We start from the raw sequence: 12,071 nt of genomic DNA, 5'->3' as shown, positions 1-12,071 counted from the left end.
AGATCTCAAATTGGCTATCTTTCTCCAATACCAGCTCACATCCTATTGGATTTTATATTCCCAGAAATTCTGCCCCTTAAGATAAATGGAATCTACCCATTTCACCCAAAGAATGTCTTGTTTAGAGGATACAACCCAAAAAAATTTAGCTAGTAACACTTTATTCCAATTGGACCCTTCCTTAAAACCAAGACCACCCAGGCTCTTAGGTAGGCACACTTGATCCCAGGCTATAAGATGCATTTTACTTCGATTGCTGTTACTGTCCTTGAACCCCCAGAGAAAGTTTCTGCATAATTGATCTATTTCCTTGATAACACTCTTGGGAAGAATGAAAATACTCATCCAGAATGTTCGGATACCCAGTAGAACATAATTAATCAATTGAGCCCTCCCAGCAAAAGAGAGATGACGACTAGACCAAGTGTGAAGCTTCAGCTGGATCTTTTTAATAATAATAGCACAGTCGCCAGCCTTCCATTTTGTAGTCCGAAGAGGAACTCCAAGATATTTTAGAGGAATGCACCCTTCAGTAAATTGGAGCCTATTTAACAGCTGTTTAGTCTCTAACTCAGCCAAACCCCCAAAGAAAACCTGAGATTTCTCCAAATTGGCTGACAGACCAGATGCCAAACTGAACTCAGTGAAACAATCTTTAATTATCTGAACCGAGTTAGAAGCTCCCTTGCAAAATATCACCAAATCATCGGCAAAGCAAAGGTTAACAATTTTCAGATTCTTACACTTTGGATGATATATGAAATTCTTGTTTAGGGAAGCTTGAAAGAGAAGCCGAGTAAAGTATTCCATTACTAGCACAAAAAACCAAGGAGAAATAGGGTCCCCTTGTCGTAGACCTTTTTTTACCTCTAAAGCCCCCTTGAATCCTGCCATTCATTAAGATCGAATAAGAAGTATCCTTCAAACAAGTCATCACCCACTTGATAAATCTGTTGGGAAAACAGAAAGCAATGAGAATATCCTCCAAAAAATGCCAATCTAACATGTCATAAGCTTTGCTCAGGTCTATCTTCATCACACATCTAGGAGAGATGTTTTTCCTTTTATAACCTTTAATAATATCCTAAAGTTTAAGAATATTATGCGCCGACAATCTGTTCTTAACAAACGCTCCTTGATTTTGATTAACTAGACTAGGAAGTACCTTAGTCAATCTACCACATAGCATTTTAGAAATACATTTATAGATAGTATTACAACATGCTATGGGTCTATAATCCACTGCCTTAGTGGGGGTTTCAATCTTAGGAATCAGAGAAATTGTTGCCTTATTCAACTCTTCAGGCAGTAGACCTCGATCAAAGAAATCTAAATTGTTGCCACATGACTTTGAAAAAACCTGATCCATACCAATCAGGACCCGAAATTTTAATTGGACTAATACTGAACAAAGCATCTTCCACTTCCTTTTTAGTAAAAGGCTTTATCAAACAAATCTGCTGGTCCAAAGACAAACTGTTACCATATCTGAAACAAGACCTCTGAATAGGCACCGAGGCATTACTCTGACTTCCCATAATTTTTCGAAAGTGATTCACAAAGTGAGCCACTACATCCTCAAACCTCTCAATTAACTGACCAGTCTCATTAACAAAAGAAGTGATACGGTTAGAAGCCCTTCTCTGTTTTAAACAAGCGTGAAAGTATGCATTATTATCATCACCATAACGAAGCCAATTAACTTTACTTTTCTTTCTAAGAAAGCTGTCATATATTCTAGCATGATTAGAGAATATCTCACCAGCTAACCTTTCCTCTCTTTGCAATTCTGTTGAGTGAGGGTCACCTTGAAGATAAATTTGAGCAGCTTGGTAGTTCTCCTTAGCTATAGTATAGTTCTGCACTACATCATCCACAGTTCTCTTGTTAAACTTGCGTAGGACATGCTTGAGCCTACCCAATTTCCTTATTATTCTTTCTAGAACATGACCCTTACTAGGCTTGCACCAGCTCTGCATCACTGTCTCTTTAAAATTATCATGATCAGTCCACCTATTAAAAAATCTAAAAGGTTTGACACCACAGTTCAAGGCAGCTCCAGATTTGATAATGCAAAAGCAATGATCAGATAGCATTTCCCAGTTAACAACAGCTTCAGCATGAGGGAATGAGTCCAACCAATCTTCATTTATAAACATTCGGTCCAGTTTAGAGTAGATTCTGTCCTCATTAGCTTGCTTGTTTGTCCAAGTGAAGTGTGAACCTCTAGTGCGCATCTCATCAACCAACCCTAAGGCTCTCCATTTTTGAGAATCCACCAACTCTATCAGTAACCTCAAAAACCACATTAAAGTCCCCAACCACAAGCCAAGGAGTGGCTTCTCGAAAATTCTTAGGCGTGAGGTTCTCTCTGGTTTCTCCATGGCGAGACGCAAGAAGACTAACCAGAAGCCTGCTACTAGATCTAAGGTGACTGAATCTCCGTTGGTCCAAGAGAATTGTGAGGGAAAGAGGAATGGTTTAGATGAAGATTTGCTGGTTGTGGTGGAAGAGGTTTTTAAGGATTCTCTGGTGGATTTCCTAGAAGTTGGAAGTCTAGGGCTGATGGAAACTGATGAGGGATCGTCTGGAGTTAAGAGGAACAGAGTGAACTGGAATGATTTGGTTGATGGAAAAAATGAGTTTCAAAGCCAGGCGAAGGACAAATGGGCTCAGTTTTGGGCATTGTTACCTTATCAAGGAGGGGCTAAACTAAAATTTGAGGAACCCCTAATTCGAGAGGGCCAAAGAATTGCTCAGGTGGATTTGGAGGAAATCCAAGTTGAAACATCATTTTGGAACTTAGCTGTGATATGTATGGTTCTTGGAGCTAATCCTCCTTTTGCTGTTTTTGAAGGTTTCATTAAGAGGATTTGGGGTAAGCTAGGTATTGACAGAATTGCTCGATTGAATGCTGGGTATACTCTTGTGAAATTTAGTGATGAAGCAACCAGAGATTTGGTTTTGGAAGCTGGGGTCCTCCACTTTGATGGGAAGCTAGTGATTGTGAAGCCTTGGTCTGCTGATCTAGACACTCTAAGGTCAGTGAAATCTGTACCAGTTTGGATTAGGTTACCGGGACTTGGGCTACAATATTGGGGTACTAAATGTTTGAGTGCCCTAATGAGTACAATTGGGAATCCGATTCTAGTAGATAAAGTTACAAAGGATAGAACAATGACGCAATTCGCTAGGGTTTTAGTGGAGATAGAAATATCAGAGGAGGTTCCTAAATCAATTCAATTTCTCAATGAGAAAGGACAACTAATGGAGCAACTATTGGAGTTCGAATGGCTACCAACTCAATGTAAAGGATGCAAGGTTTATGGTCATACTGAGATGATGTGTAATAGGAAACAAAATGAGGTATGGAGGCAGAAAGTCAGTAATGTTGATGAAGAGACTAAGCAAAAACCCAAGGAGCAGCAGTCATTAGAAGAGGATACAAGTTTAGTTAATGGGGGTATTGCTGATGGTCAAAGGAAACTAGATGCTAAGGAGGTGTTTGAGTCCTGGGCTGTGTCAAAGCCTCTTGGCAACTCGAAAGATTCAAAGAAAAATGATGACAAGGCTATCAGGGATTCTAGAGATATAACTCATTCTGATTGGACTACCCCTAAACGGGTGGGGGGTAATATGAAGCTTGTTATAAATTCTCCGAACAAGTTGAAGAACTCCTATAGCGCACTGCAAGAGAAGATATTGGAGGTTACAAACTTGGGACTTTCTACAACAAATTTGTTTAATGGAGAGTCACAACATACTTAGTTGGAATGTCCGGGGCATTAATAAAAGGGAGAAACAGAAGTCCCTGAGTTCATTTTGTTAGCCGAATGTGGGATTGATCCTTTCTATGGGTGTGACTAATTCGGCCATTTAACAAAGAAAGACGGACTCTCCTGCTTGAACTGATAGCTATTTCGAATCAAGCTTGAGAAAAGATAGGCTTTTGCCTTGTTCGTGAATAAAATGGGTTTAGGAGCCTTATTAGAGATGAAGTTGCGTGGAAAAAAAACTGAGGAAATGATGACTTCTTATTTCAGTGGCTGGAACTATTATACAGGACCAGCTTCTGAAGGAAGAATTCTTCTAATTTGGCAGGGGCTAAGTGTTTCTGTTGAGGTTTGGAAGGAAAGTGACCAGTTAATTCATGTCTATGTTCAAGAAGTGAGATCTAATATAAATTTTTGTGTTACTTTTGTGTATGGTAGGAATTTGATTGAGGAGAGACTGCAGCTTTGGGATGATCTCTCTGGTTTAGATTGTAGTTTTCTTTGTTTAAAGAAATTAAAAAACTTCAACTAACAATAAAATTATTAAAAACTACTCTCCAACTCCTCCATCTCTTTACTTGCTATTAAAATTCTCATCAGTCTCTTCCTCCTTTTCGGGGTTTTGATTTTGCAAAAGGAAAAAACAAAAGAAAAATAGATTAGTGGCATATATTTTTTAATCTACTATCCAAAAATTTGAATATGATATTCATAGTATTTGAATCTACTATTCAAAGTTGAAAAATATATGTAAATCTTATTTACCTTTTTCGTTTGATATAAACGATGACACTCATCAAAGACTTCCTCTGTCATTGCTCGCCACATCTCATGTGCTGAGTCATAGTGTATATATTTTTCCTTTGTTTCGTCAGGCATAGTTGAAAGCATGCAATAATGTGCCAATCGATCGGATTTCATCCAATTTGCATATTTTTCTTTTGTTTCGTAGCTAGTAGCCGAAGGTGGTTCCATTGGAGGTTTGTTACAGATGATTGACATCATCTTAATATAAGGAAAAATGGTCAACATGCCTCGAAACTAGTGTTGCATATTTTCAGGTTCAAAAATCAAGGATTTGAGAAAGGCATTGGTGTGTAATTCACCAATAGACATATTTGCTGGGAATAAATAAATAAACTAAATGAATTTATGCATATAATGAATATCACTTATTTTCGGAATAGTAAACGTGAAGCATGAATGCAACAATTAAAAAATACATAAAAAATAATTATTTATTCCACGATTAATTAATTTGAACATTAATTGACCAGCCTTAGGGTAGGTTAGACTAATTCCAAATTAATTTTGAGACAAGTTCTCAAATTTATAAGTGAAAACTTAAATTAATATTTCTCTTTTGACTTATAAACAACCGCTTGTTTGGTCAAGAATACACTAGTCCGCTCGAAAGCCTAATGTACCTTGTGAGTGTAACCCAATATTTTAGATCAATGACTTAAATCAAGAGTGTCCCTTAGGGTCAGTCAAACTTGAAATACATCATTAAATCCTATTCTTGAGAATAACACAGTCGGAAGCCTTCCTTAGGGGGACATAAGCAATGGTGTAACACCCTATGTAGCCAAGACCGTTACACTGTGTATTTATAAAGGTGCAAGACTTGCTAATCAAGTCTTTTAGTTAAAAACGTGTCACTGAAACCATTAATGGACTAGGGTTAAAAGGTTTTGGTCGTAAAAGACACATTTCATATAATTAAACGTTTTGTACAAGAGATCCCAAAAGAAACAACGTTTAAAAGTCAGTTTACAAAATTTCTAGGTACAAATAACCACCAGCCACTCTAAGGCAAAACAGACATTTACGGTCCTCATGTTCCTGTCTCTTCCTCAACCGTGGCGGCCGAGCAGCTAGTCATGTACATTCTGCCTTCAGAGCTCTCCGAATCGAGGCTGATCAAGCTTGCCCTTGTCTTTACCTGCACCACGTAGCACCCGTGAGCTAAGGCCCAGCAAGAAAACATTTCATCATACCACAAACAATGGTAACAATTTAATAACCGTTTAAGCATGTTTGTACATTTAACAATCCACATTAATCACATAACTCATAAACATAACCAAGAATCCACAAGTTAATACTCAGCTATCAGCACGTCATATTCAACAGTTAACAAAGATAATCAGAACACACAATGTTCAGGGTCGACGTCCTTAGGTCGCACCCTCTGTTTACCCCACTGACTCCGGTCCACTTAAACCGAGCTTAGCGAATATTAAGTTGTCCTCAGCTACCAGTGGCTAAGCCGTGCCGTGTGCGCCAATGTAAACTCCAGCACTCTTAGGCCGTTGGTTTAATATTCTCATGGCATAATACCAACTTTCATAATGCATACAAGAATAGGGAACCCTTAGTCCCATCATAAATTTACAACCGAGTGCAGTTCTCTTACCTAAGTCACGAGCTTCTTGAGCACCGAAGTCCCGAGCGCGGTCCTCTAACACGAGCCTCATTGAAAACCTAGTCACACCACATACATTGGACTCTCATTACTAACCAATTCATAATCATCTCCCGGAACCAATCTCGCGCTCTCGGGACCTCCCGTTTCCCCACACAAGGTAGCGAAAGCATCCCCCAGCCCCCTGAGACAAAACCCTAAACACTCAACTTCCCCTGTCCTGAAATTATCCTAGCGCCGTGGCACAGCTTTATAGAGGTCGTAGCGTCCACAATGGTCAACATCCCCTGGTTTGACCTAGCGTCACGGCATGGAAGAACAGGGCCGCGTCGCTCATACGCGAACCCAGAAAACTGGGTTTTTCCCGAGCCAAAACTCTTCCAAATAAACCCCAAGGTACACCCAAGTCCCAAATCAACCTAAAACCCTAGATAAACAGTATGGAAACTCAAAAATCACAAAAACAAACCCAATTACACAATCAAACCCAAGAATCACCTAGTGGCTCAAAATTCACAAAAGCTTAAACCATACTTTATAACACTTAAACCATCCTTTCAAAAACTTAAACCACACCAGATTATAAACCTCAGAAACACATGAAATTCTTACCTCAGGCAAAGATTCGACCTTCAGCTACTTCCAAGTCCAACTCTAAGTTAATCTCCTTTGATTTCCAAGCTGAGTCTTCACTCCAATAACCCACAAGCAAATAACACAATTTTAGCTTACTAACCTAACATCACCAGCTGAATTTCCACAAGGAAAAGAGTTAAAACTTACCCTTGCACCCTTGAATTTCTAGCCTAAAGTCTCCCTTAGTTCACCCTTGAGTTCCTTCCTTGACCCCAAAGTAGATAGCTCTTCTTCTCCTTCCTTCCAATTCCTTTGGTTTCCTCTAGACTTCAGCAGGATATTCAATTTATGCCTAAATGAAAATAATGTTTTTGACTTCTCCTCAGCCAGAGTTATCCTTTCCCAAGACCAAATTACCATCTTGCCCTTTCCCATGATAAAATGTCTTACACAACCTCAAGGAAATTCTGTCATTTCACCTAAATCCCGCTAAATTTTCAAGTATTCCTACAATTCCGCATTTAATCCTGACATGTCTAAACCGTTACTAAATTACTAACCGCTACTCAATAATTCCTGAACTCTTTATAATATTCCCAAAATATGCCTAAGCTCCTCCTGAGCCTGGTATTTGACCTCGTTGTGACTTTCTAGCTAAACAGCTCCCTAGGATTGTCTCGGGTCGTGCATCACAATTATATCACCATTCACACGTGGTATCAATCACAGTATATACGAATATCACATTTATGCCCTCAACGGGCTAAAATTATAATTATCCCCCTAGCAACCAAATGGGGCCCACATACATATTTCATATATTCATATAATCTTACAAGCATGCTAAACACAGAATCATGCATTAAACTACTTAATTCACACATAAACCAATCGTGCCCTCTCGGCATACTAATCAAGGCCCTTAAGCCTTATTAGTGATTTTGAGTCGTTACAACTATCCCCTCCTACTGAGAATTTCGTCCTCAAAATTTACCTGAATAGCTCAAGATACTGATCCCGCATCACCGACTCAAGCTCCCAGGTCGCTTCCTCGACCTTGCTATTCCTCCACAATACTTTAACTAGCAGAATTATCTTATTCTGCAGAACCTTGTCCTTCCGTTCTAAAATCTGAACTGGTCATTCCTCATAAGACAAGTCTATTTGCAATTGTAAGTCCTCATACTTCAGCACATGTGTCGTATCTGAGACATACTTCCGCAACATAGAAACATGGAATACGTCATGAACTCGTGACAACGACGGTGGCAAGGCCAACTTGTAAGCCACCTGTCCAATCCTTTCTAGAATCTCGAAAGGTCCAACAAATCGAGGGCTCAGCTTGCCCTTTACTCCAAATCTCCTCACCCCTCGTAGTGGTGAAACTCGCAGAAACACGTGGTCCCCAACCTGGAACTCCACGTCTCTACGCTTAGGGTCAGCGTAGCTTTTCTGTCTACTCTGCGAAGCGAGCATTCTGGCTCGGATCTTCTCAACAGCTTCATTTGTCTTTTGAACCATGTCTGGCCCTAAATATTTCCTCTCACCCATCTCATCCCAATGAATGGGTGACCTACACTTCCTTCCATATAGCATCTCATACGGAGCCACTCCAATCGTGGACTGATAACTATTGTTATATGAAAATTCAATCAACGGGAGATACTTACTCCAAGATCCCTCGAAGTCAATCACACACGCCCTAAGCATATCCTCCAACACCTGAATTGTCCTCTCAGACTGTCCATCGGTCTAAGGGTGAAAGGCTGTGCTAAATTTCAACTGAGTCCCCATGGCTCTCTGCAGAGCTCCCCAGAACGTGGAGGTAAAGATAGGGTCTCGATCAGTTACAATAGACTTAGGAACCCCATGGAGACGAACTATCTCCCTCACATACAACTCTCCATACTGCTCTACCGTGTAAGTTGACTTCACTGGCAGAAAATGAGCTGACTTGGTGTATCTATACACTACTAACCACACCAAGTCATGAAGCCCCACAGTCCTGGGTAAACCTCCCAGAAATTCCATAGTAATATCCTCCAATTTCCACTCAGGAATACCCAAAGGCTGAAGCAACCCGGCTGGTCGCTGATGCTCAGCTTTCACTTACTGACATGTCAAACACCTGGCCACATACTCCACCACATCCTTCTTCATTCCGGGCCACCAATATAATGTCTGTAGATCCCGATACATCTTCGTGGTACCCGGATGAAGCGAGTAAGACATAGTGTGAGACTCATGTAGAATCTCTCGTCTGATTCCTTTATCTGCTGGAACACAAATCCGCCCCTGATACCGAAGCATACCAATCTCATAAATAGAATAGTCCTTAGCTACCCCTGCTAAGACATTCTCCCTAACTTCTTGTAACTGCGAATCCACCAATTAACCCTCCTTGATCCATTCTAGTAGGGTCGATTGCAAGGTAACATTGGCCAATCGACCCACCACCAGTTCTATCCTTGCTCTGGTCATCTCATCTGCCAATTCCCTGGAAATCTGAACATAACTAAATAACTGTCCCGAGCTCCTCCGGCTCAATGCATCTACCACTACATTGGCTTTCCTGGGTGGTAAAGAATATAACTATCATAATCCTTCACCAACTCCAACCAACGCCTCTGCCTCATGTTCAGATCCTTCTAGGTGAAGAAATACTTCAAACTCTTGTGGTCAGTGTATATCTCGCACTTCTCCCCATACAGATAATGTCGCCACACTTTCAGTGCGAATACAACTGCCTCCCGTTCCAGATCATGGGTAGGATACCGCTGCTCATACTCCTTCAGCTGCCGTGATGCATAAGCTATAACTTTCTCATTCTGCATAAGTACACAGCCTAACCCCAATCTTTATGCATCACAGTATACCACAAACTTTCCTTCCTCCGAAGGAAGACTCAGCAAAGGCGCAGTAATAAGCCGTCACTTCAATTCTTGGAAACAGTTCTCACACTTTTCTGACCAAACGAACTTCTAATTCTTTCGTGTCAACTCTGTCATTGGTGTAGCAATCTTCGAGAACCCATCTACAAACCGCCTGTAGTAACCTGCTAACCCGAGAACAATCTGAACCTCCGAGGCATTCCTTGGCCTCGGCCAATCCCTCACTGCCTTCACCTTGGACGGATCCACCTTAATCCCCTATGCGCCAACTATATGCCCAAGAAAAGTCACTTATGCTAACCAAAACTCACACTTCTTAAACTTGGCATATAACTGATGCTCCCTTAATCTCTGGAAGACCTGTCGAAGATTTTGCTCGTGCTTTGCCTCTGAACTGGAGTACATGAAGATGTCATCGATGAAGACGATGACGAACTGATCCAAGAAATCTTTGAACACCCTGTTCATTAGATCCATGAAAGCTGTTGGGGCATTGGTCAAACCAAAAGACATGACCAAAAACTCATAGTGCCCATACCTCGGAAGGCCATCTTCGGTATGTCCTTATCCTTGATCCTCAGTTGGTGATAACCAGATCGAAGATCAATCTTTGAGAACACCATCTTTCCCTGGAACTGATCAAACAAGTCGTCGATCCTTGGTAGAGGGTATTTGTTCTTGATGGTCAACTTGTTCAATTCTCTGTAGTCTATACACATTCTCAGAGTCTCGTCCTTCTTCTTAACAAACAAAACTGGAGCGCGCCATGGAGAGTAGCTAGGCGTGATGAATCCCAAATCCAGAAGTTCCTGTAGCTGTATCTTCAATTCCTTCAACTCTGCTGGTGCCATCCTATATGGTGCCCTTGATATTGGTTCTGTCCCTGGTGCTAACTCAATAACAAAATGAATCTCCCTGCGAGGCAGAAATCCCGGTAGATCCTCAGGAAATACATCCAAGAACTCACAAACCAATCTGGTCTCTCCCGGCCCTGCTGGCAAGACCCTGGTAGTGTCCACCACACTAGCCAGAAAACCTATACATCCTCCCTGTAACAAGTCCCTGGCTCTCAATGCTGATATCATGGGTACGTGGGGTCCACATACCGCACCAACGAAAACGAAAGGATCCTCGCCCTCAGGCTCAAAAGTCACCATCTTCTTCCTGGAGTCAATAGTAGCCCTATACTTAACCAGCCAATCCATCCCTAAGATCATGTCAAAATCCTCCATGTCTGCTCAATCAAGTCTACTGAAAGCTCCCTACTATCAACCATCACTGGCAATGCCCTAATCCACCTCCTAGAAACTACCAGTTCCCCAGTAAGCAATAAAGTCCCAAACCCCGCAGTACGATGCTCACTAGGTCTATACAATCTATCAATCACCTTACTAGAAACAAATGAATGTGTAGCACTAAAGTCAATCAATATAGTAAAAGGAGAGCCAGCACTAGAAAGCTGACTTGTCACCACCGAGGGATTAGCCTCGGCCTCTGCCTGTGTCAGAGTGAACACTCGATCTGGAGTCAAGCTGACCACTTTTCCTGCTTCCCCTTTCTTCACTGTCGGGCAATCCTTCTTGAGGTGTCCCAATATTCTGCACACATAGCAGGCTCTGGCCCGACACTCGCCTTGATGGCATCTTCTGCATCTCGGGCACTCCGGATAACTCCTCCATGCCTCACCGCCACCTTGACGACCACCCTGATCACCCCGACCCCTCCTATCAGGACCAGCAGCGGTCAAAGTGTCAGGGGTCTTTCTCTTGAAATCAATGGGGCCTCTGCCCCTACCAGACCCAGAATAAGGAGGCACCACTCTGCGACCATCGTGCCTCACTACACTTTCCTTCCAAATCTTATTCTCCACTTCCTCAGCGGTATGAGCCTTCTCAACAGCCTGCGCATAGGTCGTCCCCCCAGGTACTGTTGTGATCCTCACATCTTGGGCTATCATAGCATTAAGCCCTCGAATAAATCTATCTTGCCTGGATGCATTCGTAGGTACAAGATCTAGTGAAAATTTCACAAGTCTATCGAATTTTAGGGAATACTCAGTAACTGTCATGCTGCCCTGCACCAACCCCACAAATTCATTAATCTTTGCTGCCCTGATGGCAACATTGTAGTATTTCTAGCTAAACAATTCCTTAAATCAATCCCAACTCAAAGCAGTGACGTCCCTGGTCTGTGATGCCACTTCCCACCAGATACGAGCATCCTCTCTCAACATATATGTGGCACAGACCACTCTATCATAACCTTCTATCCTCATGAAGTCCAGGATAGTCGTAATCATAGTCATCCACTGTTCGGCCTTCAGTGGATCAGGTCCTCCCTCAAAAGTGGGGGATGCTGCTTCCGGAACCGCTCATACAATGGCTCCCACCTATTCCCAACTTC

The 12,071-nt window shown here is 41.8% G+C and overlaps 1 protein-coding gene across 1 annotated transcript; it reads right to left on the bottom strand.

Annotated features, from left to right (window-relative positions):
• Positions 1-42: 42 nt before the first annotated feature.
• LOC133779059 (uncharacterized) lies at positions 43-2,384 on the bottom strand. Its single transcript, XM_062219062.1, has 2 exons — positions 1,361-2,384; positions 43-887 (listed from the first exon to the last, which is right to left on the bottom strand). The coding sequence occupies exons 1-2, from the start codon at positions 2,382-2,384 to the stop codon at positions 43-45; spliced, it is 1,869 nt and encodes a 622-aa protein (XP_062075046.1).
• Between the last annotated feature and the right edge of the window lie 9,687 nt (positions 2,385-12,071).

The sequence above is a fragment of the Humulus lupulus genome, chromosome 5 (assembly GCF_963169125.1).
Source record: "Humulus lupulus chromosome 5, drHumLupu1.1, whole genome shotgun sequence".
In the NCBI taxonomy this organism is placed as follows: domain Eukaryota; kingdom Viridiplantae; phylum Streptophyta; class Magnoliopsida; order Rosales; family Cannabaceae; genus Humulus; species Humulus lupulus.
The sequence above is the reverse complement of the archived record's forward strand: the minus strand, read 5'-3'. Positions and strand labels throughout refer to the sequence as shown.